Raw genomic sequence first — 22,843 nt, forward strand, 5'->3', positions numbered from 1 at the left:
GGAAATGTAGCCCACAGCGGAGGAAAGGGTGGGCTGGTCGGCCACCAGCACAACCCGAGTCCTCAAAGTTAACCCGTGAGCAACAGTCCTCGCTGCAGACTGCGCAGCGCACAGAGGCGGGAAGTTAAAAGCCGGGAAGCAGACGGTTCAGAGTTCTCTCCGCCAGGAACCGCGCTCTGAGAGCGGGATCAGGGGGGACGACTCCCGGCTACACCATGAATTAGGAGTCCTCCTGGACCCGGGCTATTCAGTCCGCCCCATGATCCTGCCTGGTGGAGTTTGGGTGCTCAGGTTTCAGTTGAGAATTCATCCCCCAGTCCCGGGCGCCACCAGAAAGTGCAGTACTCCCTTAGTCGATATGCTGCAAGGTAGCAGCCCGGCATCCCGACCTTTCCACCCAATTCTGCATTCTGTCTCTTAAATAAATAAAATTTTTTAAAAAGCAAAAGCTATTACACTAAGCTCTGCAGATCTCTGGCTTTTATTTAGCTTAAAGTCTAGTGAAGGAGAACACAATTATGAATTCAGATAGTTCCTATAATAAAAGAGTTCTATGATCACATAACATAACTTGATCTATGGTAAGAAGGGAAGATTTCCCTGAGGAACTATTCTGAGAAATGAAGGAGGAGCGGGAAGCATGTGAGCAAACGAGGAAGGAGAGCATTAAAGACAGTCTACAGCATGTGACAAAGTTCTATTGCAATCTGCTTCTGGCCAAGATAGAGTAACAGGTACTGATTTATCTTCCTACCTGAAAAAAAGCCAAACAAAAACAGGTAAAATACACTTTAAAATCATTTTCAAGAAAAAGGAATCCAGGCAATGAAGGACAATGATCCCTGAAAACACAGGAAGTTAGCCTAACACATACCTGAGCTCACTGCCTTGGGACAATTTCCAGGCCATGACACAGGTGAAAAAACTGAGATAGACTCCACCAGACTCCCTTAGTTGAGGTGATGAAACTGAGTCTGGTGAAACCAAGACAGATGAGATCAGCGGTCAAAGCACTGGTGAGGAGAAAGCAGAAGAACGAACGAACCCTGGAGATCAGAAGAGTAATAACCAATGCATGCCCGTAAAGAAATCTCCTGCGACCAGGGGAAAGATCTGTCTAGAAAGAGCAGAGGAAACCCTTCCTGGAGCTCACATGGCACCAGGGGCAGTATCTATCCCCATTAGCCATGCTGGAAAAACTCATAACCCGCAGCACAATGAATAGAGTTATGTAGGTCGTGCCTCAGCAGTGGGGAATTATGAGCTCTAGGCTGAACACTACTCTGAATTCACCTAACAATTCATAAGAGCAGGATGGGAAAGGATCAAACTGTTTGTCATTAACTTAGCTAGAATTCCAAAGAAAGCATAAAAAGGTAAGTGGAGGCGTAGAAGCTAATTTTTAAAAAAGCAAATAGCACTGACAGAGATGTAAATTATGTCAGACATGAAAAACACACTGGATTGGAATAAACACATATTAGACAGCTCAAAATAAAAGACTGAAATTTGACATCGGAAAACTGTGAGAAAACTTCAGGTAACTAATATACAATTCCCCAAAGAGGCAGAGGAAAGGAACTAGAAAAAATATTCGAAGAAAAAAACAACGGGGTCACCTGAGTGGATTCGTCAGTGCATGTCCACCATCAGCTCAGGTCATGATCTCATGATCTCAGGGTCCTAGGATCAAGCCCGGGATTAGACTCCCCCGATTAGAGGGGAGTCTGCTTCTCCCCCTCCTTCTGCCACTCCTCCCTGGCTCGTGCACTCTTTCTCTTTCTCCTTCTCTCTCTCAAATAAATGAATACAATCTTTTTAAAAAAAGAAAAGAAAAAATGACCAAAACCTTTCTAAAGTTAATGAAAACTATAAAACCACAGATCCAGAAGGATCTGGCTAGGAGTGAAGAAAAGGAAGTAAACCTTTATAATTTTCTTAAACGACATATGATGTGTTATAACATTACTAGATGGAGGAGGACTAGATGCTCAGGTCATATACTTTAGACTCTAATCACCAAAATAGCAAAACTAAAGAGTTATAGCTAGTAAGCAAAATACATACATACACATACACACGTAAATAAAACTAAATCATAAAAATTACTTGCTCAATCTGAAAGAAATCAGAAAAGAAGAGAATGGAATGAAGAGCAGAAAGGACAAATTGAAGTCAAACAACATGATGACAGATTCAAATCAACTACATCAATAATCACATTAAATAAAAATGGTCTAAAAACCTCAATGAAAAGGCAGATGTCAAAATGGATAAAAATGGAAGACCCAGCTATCTGCCACCTATTAAAAAATGCATGATCAGGTGGGATTCATCCCTGGGCTACAAGGATGGTTCAACATTCGCAAATCAATCAATGTGATACAACAAATTAATATGAGAAGAGAGAAGAACCACATGGTCCTCTCAATTGATGCAGAAAAAGCATTTGACAAAATCCAACATCCGTGCCTGATTAAAACGCTTCAAAGTATAGGGATAGAGGGAACATTCCTGAACCTCATCAAATCTATCTATGAAAGACCCACAGCAAATATCATCCTCAATGGGAAAAAGCTTGCAGCCTTCCCATTGAGATCAGGAACAAGACAAGGATGCCCACTTTCACCACTCTTGTTCAACATAGTATTAGAAGTCCTAGCAACAGCAATCAGACAACAGAGAGAAATAAAAGGTATCCAAATTGGTAATGAAGAAGTCAAACTCTCTCTCTTCGCAGATGACATGATTCTTTATATGGAAAACCCAAAAGACTCCACCCCCAAACTACTAGAACTCATACAGCAATTCAGCAACGTGGCAGGATACAAAGTCAATGTGCAGAAATCAGTGGCTTTCTTATACACTAACAATGAAAATACAGAAAGGGAAATTAGAGAATCGATTCCATTTACTATAGCACCAAGAACCATAAGATACCTGGGAATAAACCTAACTAAAGAGGTAAAGGATCTGTACTTGAGGAACTATAGAACACTCATGAAAGAAATTGAAGATAACACAAAAAGATGGAAGACCATTCCATGCTCTTGGATCGGAAGAATAAACATTGTTAAAATGTCTATACTGCCTAGAGCAATCTATACTTTTAATGCCATTCCGATCAAAATTCCACCGGCATTCTTCAAAGAGCTGGAGCAAATAATCCTAAAATTTGTATGGAATCAGAAGAGACCCCGAATCGCTAAGGAAATGTTGAAAAACAAAAATAAAGCTGGCGGCATCACCTTACCTGATTTCAAGCTTTATTACAAAGCTGTGATCACCAAGACAGCATGGTACTGGCATAAAAACAGACACATAGACCAGTGGAACAGAGTAGAGAGTCCTGATATGGACCCTCAACTCTATGGTCAATTAATCTTTGACAAAACGGGAAAAAATTTACAGTGGAAAAAAGACAGTCTCTTCAATAAATGGTGCTGGGAAAACTGGACAGCTATATGTAGAAGAATGAAACTCGACCATTCTCTTACACCGTACACAAAGATCAACGCAAAATGGATAAAAGACCTCAACGTGAGACAGGAATCCATCAGAATCTTAGAGGAGAACATAGGCAGTCATCTCTTTGATATCAGCCACAGCAACTTCTTTCAAGATACGTCTCCAAAGGCAAAGGAAACAAAAGCGAAAATAAACTTCTGGGACTTCATCAAAATCAAAAGCTTCTGCACAGCAAAGGAAACAGTCAAAAAAACAAAGAGGCAACCCACGGAATGGGAGAAGATATTTGCAAATGACAGTACAGACAAAAGGTTGATATCCAGGATCTATAATGAACTCCTCAAACTCAACCCACACGAAACAGACAAACACATCAAAAAATGGGCAGAAGATATGAACAGACACTTCTCCAATCAAGACATACAAATGGCTATCAGACACATGAAAAAATGTTCATCATCATTAGCCCTCAGGGAGATTCAAATTAAAACCACATTGAGATATCACCTTACACCAGTTAGAATAGCCAAAATTAACAAAACAGGAAACAACATGTGTTGGAGAGGAGGTGGAGAAAAGGGAACCCTCTTCCACTGTTGGTGGGAATGCAAGTTGGTGCAGCCTCTTTGGAGAACAGTGTGGAGATTCCTCAAGAAATTAAAAATAGAGCTTCCCTAAGACCCTGCAATTGCACTCCTGGGTATTTACCCCAAAGACACAGATGTCGTGAAAAGAAGGGCCATCTGTACCCCAATGTTTATAGCAGCAATGGCCACGGTCGCCAAACTATGGAAAGAACCAAGATGCCCTTCAACGGATGAATGGATAAGGAAGATGTGGTCCATATACACTATGGAGTATTATGCCTCCATCAGATAGGATGAATACCCAACATTTGTAGCAACATGGACGGGACTGGAAGTGATTATGCTGAGTGAAATAAGTCAAGCGGAAAGAGTCAATTATCATATGGTTTCACTTATTTGTGGAGCATAACCAATAGCATGGAGGACAAGGGGCGTTAGAGAGGAGTAGGGATTTTGGGTAAATTGGAAGGGGGGGTGATCCATGAGAGACTATGGACTCTGAAAAACAGTCTGAGGGGTTTGAAGTGGCGGGGGGTGGGAGGTTGGGATATCAGGTGGTGGGTATTATAGAGGGTACGGCTTGCATGGAGCACTGGGTGTGGTGAAAAAATAATGAATACTGTTTTTCTGAAAATAAATATATTGGAAAAACAAAAAAAATGCATTTTAAATGTAAAAACTACAAATGTGTTAGGAGGTCAGAAATATGACAGACCACACTAACACTGGGCAAAAGAAGGCTGAGCCTGAGTGGTTACATTAATAGCACACAAAATAGATTTCAAAACAAAAAACATTAGCAGCAATAAATAAGTTCATTTAATAATGATAAACCAGTCAACTAAAGGAAACATAATAAGCCTAAATGTTTATGCATCTATTAACAGGTTCAAAATACATAAAGTAAAATTGACAGAACTTCAGAGGAACAAGCAAATTCACAATTATAGTCAGAGATTTCAGTAAGCAGAAAATCAGCAAGGACATAGTAGACTTGAATGCCACTGTTCTTCTCAAGCATCCATGGAACACTTACCAAAAGAGATGATATTCTGGATCATAAAATAAATTATAATAGGAGGAGTAAGTCAAAAGAACTGAAGTCATAAGAGTGTATTTTATGACCACAAAGAAATCAAATTAGAAATCAAGAATAAAAATATCTCTGGAGAATACTCAAATATTTGCAAACTAATTAACACACATCTAAATAAACCCTGGGTCAGGGCGCCTGGGTGGCTCAGTCAGTTAAGTGTCTGCCTTCGGCTCAGGTCATGATCTCAGGGTCCTGGGATCAAGCCCCACACTGGGCTCCTTGCTTAGAGGGGAGTCTTTCCCCCCCCAGCTCATGCTCTTTCTCTCTCTCTCTCTCTCTCAAATAAATAAAATCTTTAAATAACCCCTGGGTCAAAGAAGTAAAGAAAAAAGAAATTAGAAAATATTCTGAACTGAATGGAAATGAACATAGAACACATATGAATTTCTGGAATCCTGCAGTAGCAGCACTCACATGAACATTTATAGCACTGAATGTATGTACTAAAAAAGAAGAAAAGCCTCAAACTGATGACCTTTGGCTCCACCTTAAGGAATTAGTAAAATAGTAGTTAAAAAAAAAGTTTGATAAACTTTGGTTATGTAGAAAAATCTGAAAGAATTTTTTAAAAAGCTACTAAAACTAATAAGTAAATTTACTAAGTTCAAGAATAAACCTGGACCATACCCTGTATCATAACTAAAAAAGAATTCAAAATGGGGGCGCTTGCATGGCTCAGTCAGTTAAGTGGCTGCCTTCAGCTCAGGTCATGATCCATGGGTCCTGGGATCAAGCCCCATGTCCAGCTCTCTGCTCAGCAGGGGGACTATTTCTCCCTCTCCCTCAGCCTGCCATTCCCCCTGCTCATGCTCTCCTTCTCTGTCAAATAAATAAATAAACAAATAGAATCTTTAAAAAAAAGAATACAAACTGGATCTCATTGGTCACAGATAGAAATGTAAGACCTAAAACTATAAAATTTGGTTATTCAACTGCAAAACTTCTAAAAGAAAGCAGAGAGAAAACCTCTGACCTTGTGCTAGGCAAAGATTTCTCATATAGGAACACCAAAAGAAAAATTCATAAAAGAACAAAGATATAAACTGGACTTCATAAAAAAAAACTGCTCTTCAAAAGATACTGCTGAGAGAATAAAAAGTCACAGTCTGGGAGAAAATCTTTGCAAAAAAAAAATACAGGTAATAAAGGAACTATATCTAGAATATACAAAGAATTCTCAAAACTCAACAGGTAAGAAAACCCAATTTTTAAAATGACAAAGGATTTGGACAGTTCAAAGAAGATATACAGATGGAAAATAAGCCCACAAAGATATGCTCAACATTATAAGTTATTGGGGAAATGTATATAAAACCATAATGATACATACACTACAGACCCATCGGAACATCTAAGATTTAAAAAACTGACAATACTAAGTGTTCATGAATATATAGGGAGAAATCAGAACTCTCAGACATTGCTGGTGGGAATTGAAAATGGTACAACTACTTTAGAAAACCATTCAGCAGTCTCGTAATGAGGGAATACAAAGAGACACGAGACTTAAGGGTTATTACCTGCCTGAATTACAGTTATGGTTTCATATGCATATACATATGTCAAAACTATCAAATTATACACTTTATACATGTGCAGTTGTCCTAAGTTAAGCTGTTGAGGGGAAAAAAGCTCTATTGTAGGGAAAAATATCTAAAACAGTGGCTGAGATAGGGACAGAAGGATATGAAACAATCCAAGATGAGGCTGAGAACTGTGGTCTTTCACCCCAGAATGATGAGAAGTAATAGCTAAGCTTTAAACAAGGGGGTCACGTGATGAAATATAAATTTTTTTTAAATATATGGTAACTATGGTTGCAGAGTAGACCAAGATTCTGGGAGGTGGAATGACAAGGAAAACAGTCCCAAGGTTGTTTCAGTATTCTAGGACAAAAACAGTGGTAACCTGACCTTGGGTGAAGGCACAGAAGAGGAGAGTTAACACACATCAGGTGTGCCATTCCCATGATGAAAAGTATAGTGGAAATTATGGCTCTTTGCTAAGAGTATTCAACATTTCTCTATTTTCATATAAAACGTATTTCTGAGATGTGTAGCTCTATAACACATCAGTGTTGTATGGTACAGCACTAGACAAGAAGTGCACATATTACTATACTAATGTACATACAAAGGCTTCATATTTACACAATGGTCTTACCTTTACAATCCATGGCATGCTGTTCAATTAGCGACATGCAAATCATATGATTAGAGTCAGGCATGTGGAAATCCTCCAAAATTATTTCAGATGACAGAGTTAAGACACCGAAGTCATCCATAGAATCAATTTGTTTTTTGACCTACAAATAAATAATACTACTTCAAAATGTCCCCTAAATATTGATAAAATATACTGAGTGTAGAGAGATGATAAATACCCATATCTCTTTATAAGAGCAAAAAAAAAAAAGGTACTTTCAAAAGGACTGATTTTTATCAAAACAACCTTTATCAATAACTAGTATTTCTGAACAACTTTTTCAAAGTATATGTCTGTACAACAAAGGCAGATTTTCTCTTTTTTCTCTATACCTTTTCTAAACTAATTTTTTATCATGGAATAATATTTCCGATAAACATTATTTATCAAAATAACATAATAAAATAAAAATTTAAAAATTAATAAATGAAAAAAAAATTCCTATATATGTATTTACCTCTTCCTTGTCACTAGATGTTTTCTTTGAAGATCTAAAAAAAAAAATTCTTTTCAGGCAAATATTAAATACTTCAAATATAAGGAATTTCTAAATCATATCTAAACTATATTATTAATAATGTAAAAAAGCATTAAATTTAAATCAAACTGAGCAAAGGAAAATCATAACGTTACTTGCATTATTTGATATGATGAAATATACCACATTTTTTGTTGTCATTTTCAATAAAAACAAGCTTTTACTGGTTCTGAAAACTATTTGGAAAGTGCAAGTTAAGTTCTTATATGGAAGAAACCCTTTTTTAATAATCATGATATTAGTGTTTTGAGGATCTATTGTGTAAATACTATGCGTTATTATGAAAACTTCACATGTTTTAAAGCTATTTTAAGCCTCACAACAATTTTACAAAACATAGGTAATTATATTTGGTATTTTACACAGGAAGAAAATGAGGCACAGAAAAAAGTAACTTCCCAAAGCTGGTACAGGTGGTCAGGAGTAGACCCAGGATTCAAATCCAGGAAATGTGCCTTCAAAACACGTGTTTTACAGTATATGGTGAAAGTAATATTTAAGTGTTTTTAAGTAATCTGATAGCAATTGAATGTATTAGTATTCTATAATTGTAATAATAATTCATAAATTTTAACCATTTTTTAAATAAAAAGACTTCATAAGTAGACAATATTGAAAATCTACTTTCAAACAACTCAAGATTTGGTTCTTCTACAGAAGCTGACCAATGGGCATTTGTTTATTCCCAAACAGACACTTATTGAGTATACTATATATGTGTCAATGACACTGTTGGTACAGGAATCTTCGGCTTTTGTAATTTAGAACTTTATAAATCAAAAGTAATAATCTATGATAGATTGATAAATATGATAGATAAAGTCTTTCCCCTTCCCCCAGAATCTAAACAAATATTAAGTAAATATAACCAGATAATTCAAAGTCCCTAATAAATCCATAACCATTCATGATACTGTCAAAGGCACTGAATATCTAAAATTATCAAGGAATGGGTGTGCCTGGGTGGCTCAGTGAGTTAAAGCCTCTGCCTTCTGCTCAGGTCATGACCCCAGGGTCCTGGGATCAGGCCCCGCATTGGGCTCTCTGCTCAGCAGGGAGCCTGCTTCCCTTCCTCTCTCTCACTCTGCCTGCCTCTCTGCCTACTTATGATCTCTGTCTGTCAAATAAATAAATAAAATCTAAAAAAAATTTTTAAAATAAAATTATCAAGGAATGATTTGTTCTATTCAGAATGGCCTAAGGTTTGTATATTTACTATTATATGTATAGTTTTAAATCCACGAATGATAGTATCTTCATATTCAATTTTACGAGAATACTCCACTGTGGAACCAATTCTGAATAAACAATTTCTTGACACAAAACTAATTGGAAGGGGAGGTGAACCATGAGAGACTATGGACTCTGAAAAACAGTCTGAGGGGTTTGAAGTGGCAGGGGGGGTGGGAGGTTGGGGTACCAGGTGGTGGGTATTATAGAGGGCACAGCTTGCATGGAGCACTGGGTGTGGTGAAAAAATAATGAATACTGTTTTTCTGAAAATAAATAAATTGGGGGAAAAAAACTACATGAATAGGAGTACTAAGGACAATTACTATATCATCTTTAAAAGAATGTAATACAATCAATAAGCTTTCTAACATTTGGAAATGTGAACAAAATTTAATTAAATAACCATGCCTATCTCTATTGGATCATTTCCGGGAGCATACAAAGGTATTCTAAAAGCTCCCATCTTAAAATTAAAAAATAAAAAAAATTCTTTTGAACTCCACATTCTTTTTCAGTTATCATCCATTTCTCTATTACCTTTCCCCATAAAAATTCTCTAAGAAGTTCTTTATACTTATTCATTACAGTCCAGCTTCCATGGTGACTGTTGAAACTGCTCCTTCTCAAAGTCACTTGTCCTCATCTTAACCTTTCAGGCAGTGTGTCAGATATACTTGAGTATTTCTTGTCTTTGCCTGTACCTACACTGCAGCATTTTATTTCCATAAAAAGTAATCACTGTTAAAATTCCTTCAGAGGGAAATAAAGAATTTATAGATTTTACCTTCCTTCATCCTGATCTGTTCCACTTGAAGTGCTGTCATTATTCATTTGCAGAGGACAAGAAGTTAGACAAGGGGCTTTCTCAAACCTTGATGTAATCACAGATTCTTTTGATGTTTGTTTTCCTTTATCCTTGGCCCTTCCTTTTTTATATCCAAAGCAGGATCACTATTTTTAAAAATCCATTTAAAATATCCATTAAAAAGCTAATGTTTTCGGGAGCCTGGGTGGCTCAGTTGGTTAAGCCACTGCCTTTGGCTCAGTGGCCTTCTCCCCTCTTATGCTCTCTCTTACTCTCTATCCCTCTCTCTTAAATAAATGCTCGACATTTCTCTTATACCATACACAAAGATAAACTCGAAGTGGATAAAAGACCTCAATGTGAGGCAGGAATCTATCAAAATCCTAGAGGAGAACATAGGCAGTAATCTCTTCGACATAGGCCACAGCAGCTTCTTTCAAGACATGTCTCCAAAGGCAAAGGAAACAAAAGTGAAAATGAACTTTTTGGGACCTCCTCAAGAAAAAAAGCTTTTGCACAACAAATGAAACAATCAACAAACAAAAAGACAACCCATGGAATAGGAGAAAATATTTGCAAATGACACTACAGACAGAAGGCTGATATCCAAGATCTAATAAAGAACTCCTCAAACTTAACACACACAAAACAGAAAATCACATCAAAAAATGGGCAGAAACATGAACAGACACTTCTTCAAAGAAGACATACAAATGGCTAATGGACACATGAAAAAATGGTCATCTTCACTAGCCATCAGGGAGATTCAAACCAAAACCACATTGAGATGCCACCTTACACCAGTTAGAATGGCCAAAATCAATAAGACAGTAAACAACAAGTGTTGGAGAAGATGTGGAGAAAGGGGAACCCTCTTACACTATTGGTGGGAATGCAAGTTGGTGCAGCCACTTTGGAGAACGGTGCAGAGATTCCTTAAGAAATTAAAAATAGAACTTCCCTATGACCCTGCAATTGCACTACTGGGATTTTACCCCAAAGATACAGATGTAGTAAAAAGAAGAGCCATCTTTACACCAATGTTCATAGCAGCAATGGTCACAATCCCCAAACTGTGGAAAGAGCCAAGATGCCCTTCAACAGATGAATGGATAAAGAAGATATGGTCCATATGTACAATGGAATATTATGCCTCCATCAGAAAGGGTGAATACCCAAATTTTTTATCAACATGGACGGAACTGGAGGAGGTCATGCTGAGTGAAATAAGTCAAGCAGAGAGAGTCAATTATCATATGGTTTCACTTACTTGTGGAGCAAGTAATAACATGGAGCACATTGGGAGATAGAGAGGAAAAGTGAGTTGGAGGAAATCGGAGGGGGAGACAAACCATGAGAGTGGTGGACTCTGAGAAACAAACTGAGGGTTTTGGAGGGGTTGGGGTGGGGGGTTGGTTGAGCCTGGTGGTGGGTATTAAGGAGGGTACATATTGCGTGGAGTGCTGGGTGTGGTCCATAAACAATGAACATTGGAGCACTGGGAAAAAACTAAATTTTTTAAAAATCCTTTAAAAATTTTTTAAAAGATTTAAAAAACCAATGTTTTCTAATAATTTTACTGGTAAAGAATAAAAAACAATTTTTTGTAAAATTCTGATAGCCATCTCAATTCATTTATTAGTTCACAGAACAGTTATGAAGTCCAATCATATATAAGCAAATACACATCCCTTGCTTCAAAGATTGATAAATATACAATTACAATACAATGTCTTTGTGGCAACAAAACAGCTGTGGACCTCTTTGTAGGAGCTGTGGAACCAAGCATCATAAACCAAGGGACCTAGGAAAACTCTTGCCTACCCATGCATCAGATAACAGACACACTCACTACAGTCCCAGCTATAGAGGCAGCAATAGCCCACAGACTGGCTCCAGCCCCTTCCTCTCAACCACATCTGGGAGCCCTTGGAACACACCTAGATAATCACCCATTGAAGAGAGAGCCTTTTTGGAAAACTAGATTTCCTACAGTAAAGTTCCAGCACACCACTAGAGCAAAAACAAAACAAAACAAAGCAAAACAGGTTTGGATGCACTGGAAAGGTAGTCATTAAAGACTACTTCAAATGCAAAGACAGCAGTGTAAAACTTCAAAGAATATAAAAAGTCAAGGAAATATGATACCACAAAATGATCACAATAATCTTCCAATAATTGATCTCAAACACATGAAGATCAGTAGTTTATCCAAAAAAGAATTCAAAAGAGAAGTTTTAAGTAAACTCAGTGAGCTACAAGAAAACACAAAAAGCCAATTCAGAGGTGCCTGGGTGGCTCAGTCTGTTAAGCGCCTGACCTTTGATTTTGTTTCAGGTTATGATAGCAAGGTCATGAGATCCACCCCTGCATCGGTCTTATGCTCAGTGTAGTCTGCATGTCCCTCTCCCTCTGCTACTCACCCGGCTCACACACATGCTCTCTCTAAAATAAATAAATAAACAAACAAATAAAATCTTAAAAAAAAAAGCCAGTTCAATAAGATGAGAAAAATACTAGAAGAACAAAATGAGAAGTTTAATAAAGAGTTGGAAGGGCACCTGGGTGGCTCAGTCGTTTAGGTGTCTGAATCTTGGTTTTAGCTAAGGTCATGACCTCAGGATTGTGGGATTGAGCCCCAGGTCTGCTTGACATTCTCTCTCCCTCTCTCTGTCCCACTCCCAACCTGATCTCTTTCACTTTCTCTCTTAAGTAAATAAATAAAATATATATTTTTTAAAAGAGCTGGAAATAGTTAAAAAATAACTAAAAAATTCTGGAGCTGAATAATATAGTAAATGAAATGAAAAAAAGTAATAGAAATCACTGACAGGGGTGCCTGAGTGGCTCAGTTGGTTAAGCGTCTGCCTTCAGCTCCCGTCATGATTTCAGGGTCCTTGGATCCAGCCTAGCATCAGGCTCCCTGCAGGGAGCCTGCTTCCCCCTCTCTATCTTCCTGCTTCTCTGCCTACTTGTGATCTTTCTTTCTCTGTCAGATAAATAAAAATAAAATCTTTTTAAAAAGAGAGAGAAAAGAAAAGAAATCACTGAGAGGAAAATGGATCAAAAAAATCCTGTGAATTTAAAATTTTCAAATTTTAGAACTTTCAAATTATCCAATCAGTGGAGAACAAAGAAAAAAGAAAGAAAAGAATGAGAAAAGCCTATGTGATTACGGGATACCACTAAAAGAAACAATGTGTAAATTACTGCAGTTCTGGAAGGAGGAAAAGGGAGAAAAAGACATAAAGCTTAAAGAAGTCATGGGTGAGAACTCTCAAACCTGGGGAAACATTTGGAATCCAAGTTTATGAAGTTCAGTCATCAAAAAACTAATTAAAGAGATTTTCTCCAAAACACATTATAATAAAACCATCAAAAATCAAAATCAAAGAGAGAATCATAAAAGCAGCAGGAGAAAAGCAGCTTGTCACCTACGAGTGAATCCTCATAAGGCTATTAGCAGTTTCTCAGCAGAAACCTTATATGCCAGGAGAAGAGTGGGATTGTATATTCAAAATGCTGAGAGAGGGGCTCCTGGGTGGCTTAATGGGCTGGGCCTCCACCTTCAGCTCAGGTCATGATCTCTGGGTCTTGGGATTGAGCCCCACATCAGGCTGTCTGCTCAGGGGGGAGCCTGCTTCCCCCTCTCTCCAGCCTGCTGTTCTGCCTACTTGTGATCCCTCTCTCTGTGTCAGATAAATAAAATCTTTTAAAAAAATGCTGAGAGAAAAGAACTGCCAACCAAGAATACTTTACTGAGCAAAATTATCCTATAGAAATCAATCAAACCAAATCAGTAAGTTTGATACACATTAACAGAATGAAGGAGACAAGATGGCGGGGAAGTAGGAGGAGGCGCCTTTTTAACCTGTACCCCATAGTGAGCTGATTACCTACCAAGGAACTCTAATCACCCATGAAATCAGCCTGAGATCAGAATTATACACGTCTGGATCTCTACAGGGGCAGAAGACGCCAGTGGGCAGGTAAAGCAGAGTGGGAACAGCGGACTGGTATTGGAAGATAAACAAAAGGGAAGGGAGCCACCAGAGGTGACCAGTTGGAAAGTAATACCCCAGTCCGAGAGTGCCCTGTGTCTGGGGACCAGCATTAACTTGGGAGACTGGCTGAAAGCACTCAAAAAGAGCAAAGGATCACAGGGGAGAAAGTGTAGGAATCGGGGTGGCTAGGGACAGGGGCTTAAGGAAAAAATAAGGTAAAAACAGAGATGGAAGCAAACCGTAAGGGACTCTTAACTAGAGGAAAGAAACAGGGCTCCTGGTGGGGAGGTGGGCGGGAAAATGGTCTAACTGTGTGGTGGGCATTAGGGAGGGCACTTATGATGAGCACTGGGTTTACATTCAAGTGATGAATCACTAAAGTCTACCCCTGAAACTAATAATACAATGTATGTTAACTAAGTTGAATTTAAATAAAATCTAAAAAGCAAAGCAGAAACAAGTAACATAATGAAAAAGCAACCTACAGAATGGATGAAAATATATGTAAACCACACTATCTAAAAGAAGATTAATATGTAAAGTATATAAAAAATTCATACAATTCAACAGCATAAAAACAATTCAATTAAAATCTGGGCAAGGCATCTCAATAGACAGCTTTCCTCAGAAGATATTCAAATGGCCAACAGGACCAAAAATGGGCTCAACATCACTATTCTTCAGGGAAATGCATATCAAAACCATAAAGATATACCTATCACCTCACACCTGTTAAAATGGCTTACATCAAAACGGGAAGAGATACCACTGGCAAAGATGTACAGAAAAGGGAATCCTTACACACTGTTACAGGACTGTAAACTGGTACAGTCACTGTGCAAAACAGTGTGGAGGTTCCTCAACAAACGAAAAAATAGAACTATCAGAATATCCAGTAATCCCATTTCTGGGAACATTCTGACAGAAATGAATCAGTATCTCAAAGAGGTATCTGTGCCTCTACATTTACTGCAGCATTATTTACAACAGCCAAGACACGGAAACAACCTATGTGCCCATCAGTGGATCCACTGATTTTAAAATGTGGTATACATTTACAATGGAATATTTTTAGCCACAAAAAAAGAGGGGAAACCCTGCCATCTGCAACAACATGAATGAACCCTGAGGGAATTAAGCTAAGTGAAGGAAGTCACGCAAAAAGATAAATACTCTATGATCTGACTTACACATGGAATCGTGAAAAAAAACACATTTATAGATTTGTGGTTGCCAGGAGTAGGAAGCTGAGGGAAATGGGTAGATATTGGCTAAAGGGTACAAACTTCCTGTTACAAGATTAGTAAGATCTGAGGATCTAAAGTACAGAATGGTGATTACAGTTAATAATACTGTTATATATTTGAAAGTTGCTAAAAGAGTTGCTAAAAAAGAAATGATAATTATGTGAGGTGATAGAGCTATTAACTCTATTATCATTTTACAATATAAAAGTGTATGAAAGTAATACAGGTATACCTTACACTTACACAGTTATCTGTCAATTATACGTCAAAATATCTGGACAAAATCCAACAATACTCACATGTCAAAAATAGCAATAATGTGATTAATTTTGTTTGAAAATAAAATTATTGGGGGTGCGTGGGTGGCTCAGTCAGATAAGGTCTGCCTTCAGCTCAGGTCATGATCTCCAGGTCCTGGGATCGAACCCCAAATCAGGCTCCCCACTGAGCTTCTCCCTCTCCCTTTGCCCCTCCCTCCTGCTCATACTCTCTCTCTCACAAATAATTTCTTTTTAATTTTCTTAAAGAAAATGATTTGGTAACTTTTGTATACTTTTAGCTTACTATTTAATCCTAATATAAAAAGCTAGATTTACTAATACAAAATTATAATTATTTTTTCATGGACTAAATGCATGCAAGAGAATATTATTAGCATATAGCTACATAAACTCACAAAAAGACTACATTTCCCATAAGAGATTATTAATTTAGGAATTGAACATGAGCCCCTAAGAGCACTGAAAACAAAAACAAAGCTAGCAATTATTGTCTTAAAACTGTTAAACAGATAACAATTCTAGTTAAAATTTAACATCCAAAAAAGTAGGATCTTCCTGAAAACAATTAGCTGCAGCATCATGGAGCCATTGCTGTGGTGTGCCAGCCTTAGGGCAGGAGAAGGGAGAGCAACCAGGCAGGGGGGCCGAGGCCCAGCGACTGCCATGCTCCCCTCCCCCAGAACTGCCCAGCCTGGCGCTGCCTCCACTCTCGGGGTGGGAGAAAGGTGTTCTCAAGAGGAGGGCGAGCCCTGGACCGGAGAAGCACTTTTCCTCCTCCAACCACCTCCTGACTGGCAGTGCCCCCCTCAGGGACAGATCCCCAGCTCGCTGACCTGTCCTCACCTCTGCACTGACCTTGGCGATATGCTGAGGCCCAGCTTGGTGTTCCCTCTCATCTGAATCAATGGTGACATGTGCTTTTTATTTCTGCCCCGAGGGGTCAGGAAGAGTCTTCTGGAAGGTTTTGCCTTGGACATTCATAATCCAGCTCAGAGGCCTTGCCCTGCCCCTCCCTCCCTGCCCCCAATCACTGCAGTGTCCAGCCCAGTGTTGAACAGATTGTAGTGTTTTGTCTCATTACAAATAAACAGACTTTAATTGGTAAAAAAAAAAAATCATATTTCATTTTCCTTAATAAAATATAAATGAAGTTTGTGATTCCTTTGATCCATTTTACTATAATTAAAACTAACATGAATACCAGTAAAAGAATAAGTAGAAAGTAACCACAATATTGGGCCCCCAAAAAATTTAAAAAAAATGCATACAACTGACAAGTTAAATTGTCAGAAGGGACCCATGTCAAACTTTCCTTTTGTTTAAGTGAGGATTAGTATGTTAAAAACAGTATATGCAGTTTAAATCCCATTCACTCAATAAACATATATTGAATAGAACTATATATGCTAGAACATTTTCTAGGCACTGAGAACATGGCAATGAACAGATAAAAATCCTACTCATGAGTGAAGTAAATACAATAAACAATAAACTACCCAGGCAAAATAGCCAGTAGTAGAGGAGAAAAACTAAAGCAGAGAAATCAAATTTTGATGTGCTATAGGATAGCCAAGAAATCAGGGTATTTCCTGAAATATAGAATAACCAAGAAATCGGGATAACCAAGAAAGGCCTTAATTTTTTTTAAGATTTTATTTATTTATTTGACAGAGAAAGAGATCATAAGTAGGCAGAGATGCAGGCAGAGAGAGAGGGGGAAGCAGGCCCTCTGCTGAGCAGAGAGTACTATACAGAGCTCCATCCCAGGACCCCCGCATCATGACCTGAGCTGAAGGCAGAGATTCAACCCACTGAGCCATCCCGGCACCCTGAAAGGCCTTAATTTTTAAGCAAAGCTTTAAAAAAAAAAAAAAAGTAAGGAACAAGGAGCAAGCAAGCCGTAAGAGTATTGTTGGGAAAAGCACTCCAGACAGAGTCAACAGCAAGTAGAGAGGTATGCTCAAAGTGTTTATAGTGAGCAAAAAAAAAAAAAGAAAGAAAGAAAGAAAAGAAAAGAAAAACATTCAGTGTGCCTCAACAGAGTGAAAAGGACAGAAAATAGGAGTTCAAATCAAGGAGAGGTGGTAAGCAATATGGAGAGACCCGAGTTGAATAGATCATACAAGGCTTTGTAGGTGTTAGAAAAAACTTCGGCACATACTCTGAGTGAAATCGGAGACAATTGGGGTTTGAGCAGAGGAAGACATAATCTGACTTGTGTTTTAAAAGATCCACTGTGTTTAGAATTAATGGAAAAAGAAAAGGCAAAAGAACAAACAAACAAGAAGACCAATTAGTTAATTATTACACTTATATAGACAACAGATGACGGTGGCTTGGTCATGGAGGATGTGTTTGGCTTCTGGATATATTTTGAAAGAAGACCTGACAAGATTTGCTGACAGAATAGATGGGACATGTATGAAAAAGAAAAAGACAGGAGTTAAAGATGATACCAAGTTTTTTGGCAGAGCAACTAGAAGAATTGTCATTAACTTAATTGGGAAAGACAAGAAGGGCAGGTATAAGAAAGCATATCAGTAGTTCAATTTTGGACATGTTCAGTTTGCAATACCCAATAACTATCCCAAAGAAATATCAAATAGGTGGTTTTGTATGTAGGTCTGGAATCCCACAGAGAGATGTGGGCTGGCGATACAACCTTGAGGATCATTAGAATATTCAAGATAGTAAAAGTCAAGAGAAGGAAGATCAAGGACTGATTCCTGGAAGACTTCAATGTGGAAGAGGTGGAGAATGAAGAGAAAGAAGCAAATCGGGCTGAGATGTACAGACTAGAAAGGCAGTGGGGAAACCAGGTGAGTGAGTGATATTCTGAAAGCTAAACGAAGACAGAATTTTGGAGAAGAGAGTTTTCCAATGGGTCAAAGATTTCTGATAGGTTAAATAAAACGAGATCTAAGAAATTATGTCTAGATTTATTAAAATGAAAATCGGTGGTAACCTTTGAAAAGTCAATTCTGGAGTAATGGGAGTGAAAATTACTAGTGAGAATTCAATAGTGAATGGGCGGGAAATAAGGATCACTGAGTTTACATGGTTCTTTTAAGGATTTCATAGCTAAGTGGAATGATCATAGGTGACTTAATTTTCTTGTTTAGTTCAATCCTTACACAATGATGATGTAGTATTTTTGTAATATCTTGAAATTTTTTAAATTGCATATATGTAGCACTATTTTTTTTTAAGTGCCTGACCAAGGGGATGCCTGAGTGGCTTAGTCGGTTAAGTCTCTGATTCTTGGTTTGGCTCAGGCCATGATCTCAGGGTTGTGAGATCAAGCCCTGCACAGGGCTCTTCTCTCAGTGCCAAGCCGGCTTGTCCCTCTCCCCACCACCACACCTCACCCCCCCACTCTCTTTCTAATATAAAGAAAAAAAATCTTTTTAAAAAGCCAGACCAAGGAATTAAATAATTCATGAAATTATACAAGCAAAAGACTCCTTAAACATTTTCTAGATATATAATATTATATAACCTGAATATCATTTTTCTCATGCTTAGAAAGACCACAGAAAAACTCTAAGTTCCAACAGCAGTATTTCATGCTTGATAAAAATCATCTAACTCTAGGATATCTTCTACTATCCAAAATCATTAGTCAGATTAAAATTCTGTAAGGAAAGTACAAGGGGTTTAGAATGTAGAAAATATTCCTATTTTGTAAATTGAATTCTCATAAATTCTATAATTTGAAGTTACTATTGAAAATTTCGGTGGGGTGCATATAGAAATAGATTCTCTTTAAAAAGGAAGGATAATAGCACGCATGCATGGTACCTTAAGAAGATGATTCAACACATTAGCAACATCTTAGTTTATAGCACAGGGGTCAAATGAAAGTTTGTATAGAACATGGGACAAGTTGCCATATGAAATCTCTTGGTAAATTCAGATCAATTTGAGGGTCCAACATTTGAGCACTCATGCATTAGGAACCAAAACCAAAACCTAGTGACTAGCAATTTTGTTGGTAATAAGTGTGCCAGTATAGCAGGTAACTTCCTTTTGCAACACATCAGATTTTAAATTTTTCAAAAAAACTCGACCATTCTCCTACACCATAAACAAAGATAAATTCTAAATGGATGAAAGACCTCAATGTGAGACAGGAATCCATCAAAATCCTAGAGCTGGCGGGGGGTGGGAGGTTGGGGTACCAGGTGGTGGGTATTATAGAGGGCACGGCTTGCATGGAGCACTGGGTGTGGTGAAAAAATAATGAATACTGTTTTTCTGAAAATAAATAAATAAATAATAATTTTAAAAAAAAATCCTAGAGCAGCCCATAGGTAGTAACCTCTTCAACATCAGCCACAGCAAATTCTTTCAGAACATGTCTCCAAAGGCAAAGGAAACAAAAGTGAAAATGAACTTTTGGGACTTCCTCAAGATAAAAGGCTTCTGCACAGCAAAGGACACAGTCAACAAAACAAAGAGACAACCCACAGAATGGGTGAAGATATTCACAACTGACACTACAGATAAAGGGCTGGTATACAAGATCTATAAAGTACTTCCCAAACTCCACACCCAAAAAACAAATAATCAAGTCAAAAAATGTGCAGAACAACAGACCCATGAAAAAGTGCTCCACATCACTCCATATCAGGGAAATACAAATCAATACCACAATGAGATACCACCTCACACCAGTCAGAATGGCTAAAATTAACAAGTCAGGAAATGACAAATCCTGGTGAGCATGCGAAGAAAGGGGAACCCTCCTACACTGTTGGTGGGAATGCAAGCTGGTGCAACCACTCTGGAAAATAGCATGGAGATTCTTCAAAAAGTGAAAAATAGAGCCACCCTATGACCCAGCAATCGCACTACAGGGTATTTACCCTAAAGATACAAATGTAGTGATCGGAGGGGCACAGGCACCCGAATGTGTATAGCATCAATGTCCACAATAGCCAAACGATGGAAAGAACCTAGATATTCTTTCAAGATGAATGAATGGATATCAACAGATGAATGGATAAAGAAGATGTGGTATACACACACACACATACACACACATACATACAATGGACAACTATGCAGCCATCAAAAGAAATGAAATCCTGCCATTTGCGATGACATGGATAGAACTAGAGGGTATTGTGCTGAGCAAAATAAGTCAATCAGAGAAAGACAATGATCATATGATCTCCCTGAGATGAGAAAGTTGAAAGGCAACATGGGGGACTTGGGGGGTAGGAAAGAAATAAATGAAACAAGATGGGATCGGGAGGGAGACAAACCATAGGAGACTCTTAATATCACAAAACAAACTGAGGGTTGCTGGAGGGAGGGGGGGTAGGGAGAGGGTGGTTGGGTTATGGACATTGGGCAAGGTATATGCTATAGTGAGTGCTGTGAAATGTGTAAACCTGGCGACTCACAGACCTGTACCCCTGGGGCTAATAATACATTATATATTAAAAAAATAAAAAATTATATTTAAAAAATGGGCAGAAGACATGAACAGACACTTCTCCAAAGAAGACATACAAATGGCTAACAGACACATGAAAAAATGTTCATTGTCATTAGCCATCAGAGAAATTCAAATCAAAACCACATTGAGATACCACCTTATACCAGTTAGAAAGACCCAAATTAACAGGACAGGAAACAAGTATTGGAGAGAATGTGGAGAAAGGGGAACCCTGTTGCACTGTTGGGAATGTAAGTTGGTGCAGCCGCTTTGGAAAATAGTGCAGAGGTTCCTCAAAAAGTTAAAAACAGGGTGCGGGGGTGGCTCAGTGTGTTGGGCCTCTGCCTTCAGCTCAGGTCATGATCTCAGGGTCCTGGGATTGAGTCCTGCATGGGGCTCCCTGCTCAGCAGGGAGCCTGCCTCCTCCTCTCTCTCTGCCTGCCTCTCTGCCTACTTGTGATCTCTCTCTGTCAAATAAATAAATAAAAACCTTATATAAATATATATAAATATATATTAATATCTAATCATATATATTTTTTCATATAAAAAAGTTGGGTATAGTCTAATATACATATTAGATATATTATATATATAACAGAGCTACCCTAAGACCCAGCAATTGCATTCCTAGGTATTTACCCCAAAGATACAGATGTAATAAAAAGAAGGTCCATATGCATCCCAATGTTCATAGCAGCCATGTCTACAATAGCCAAACTGTGGAAGGAGCAGAGGTACCCTTCAACAGACGATATGGTCGTCTGTTGGATAAAGAAGATATGGTCCATATATACAATGGAATATCCCTCAGCCATCAAAAAGGGTGAATACCAACATCTGCATCAACGTAATGGAACTGAAGGAGATTATGCTGAGTGAAATAAGTCAAACAGAGAAAGACAATTATGACATGGTTTCACTTATTTGTGGAACATAAGGAATAGCATGGAGGAATTAGAAGGAAGGGGAAAATGAAGGGGGGAAAATCAGAGGGGGAGATGAACCATGAGAGACTATGGACTCTGGGAATCAAACTGAGGATTTTAAAGGGGAATGAGGTGGGGGAGTTGAGTGAGCCCAATGATGGGTATTAAGTAGGGCATGTGTTGCATGGAGCCCTGGGTGTTATACACAAACAACAAATCACAGAACACTACAACAAAAACTTATGATGTACTGTATGGTGACTACCATACCGTAATAAAAAAGAAAAAAAGAAAGAAAGAAAAAGAAATGCTGGGATAGAAAAATAAATAAGTAAATAAAAGTATTCTAAAATTTGCATAAAACGACATCAAACCAAAAACTTTAAATATACTTTGTTAAACAATCAGTACCTTGTAGACCTAAACTCATTTTTTCCAACAGTTGCATACTACATTGTTTTACAGGGGTGAAAATTTACTTCCCTATTGACAGATACTTAAGACTATCTCCAACTTTTTTATATGAAAATAATGCTATAATAAATATCCTTAATGTATGTCATTATATATATATATATATATATATATATAATGTATAATAAATGTCCTTATAATGTGTGTGTGTGTGTGTTTACACAAGTCACATTTTCCTATAGGATCTAGTTCTGGCAATGAAGTTCTTGGGATAGGGGTCAGAATATTTAAAATTTTTGAAACACACTGCTAAATCACCTTCAGAAAGGGTTTACCAATTTTATTTAACAACAGTGTATAAGAATGCCCTTTCCTCCAAAGAGGCTGCACCAACTTGAATTCCCACCAACAGTGTAAGAGGGTTCCCCTTTCTCCACATCCTCTCCAACACATGTTGTTTCCTGTTTTGTTAATTTTGGCCATTCTAACTGGTGTAAGGTGATATCTCAATGTTGGTGGGAATGCAAGTTGGTGCAGCCTCTTTGGAGAACAGTGTGGAGATTCCTCAAGAAATTAAAAATAGAGCTTCC

At 38.0% G+C, this 22,843-nt stretch overlaps 1 protein-coding gene across 3 annotated transcripts in view; it reads right to left on the minus strand.

Annotated features, from left to right (window-relative positions):
• LOC122891088 (ankyrin repeat domain-containing protein 26-like) overlaps window positions 1-22,843 on the minus strand; it is a 127,219-nt gene that overhangs the window by 44,121 nt on the left and 60,255 nt on the right. For all 3 annotated transcript variants that reach the window (XM_044226479.1, XM_044226480.1, XM_044226481.1), the window contains exons 19-20: window positions 7,814-7,847; window positions 7,315-7,456 (exon numbers count right to left, since the gene is read on the minus strand). In XM_044226479.1, coding sequence (XP_044082414.1) covers window positions 7,315-7,456; window positions 7,814-7,847 — 176 coding nt within the window. The remainder of the gene's footprint in view (window positions 1-7,314; window positions 7,457-7,813; window positions 7,848-22,843) is intronic.

The sequence above is a fragment of the Neovison vison genome, chromosome 12 (assembly GCF_020171115.1).
Source record: "Neovison vison isolate M4711 chromosome 12, ASM_NN_V1, whole genome shotgun sequence".
In the NCBI taxonomy this organism is placed as follows: Eukaryota; Metazoa; Chordata; class Mammalia; order Carnivora; family Mustelidae; genus Neogale; species Neogale vison.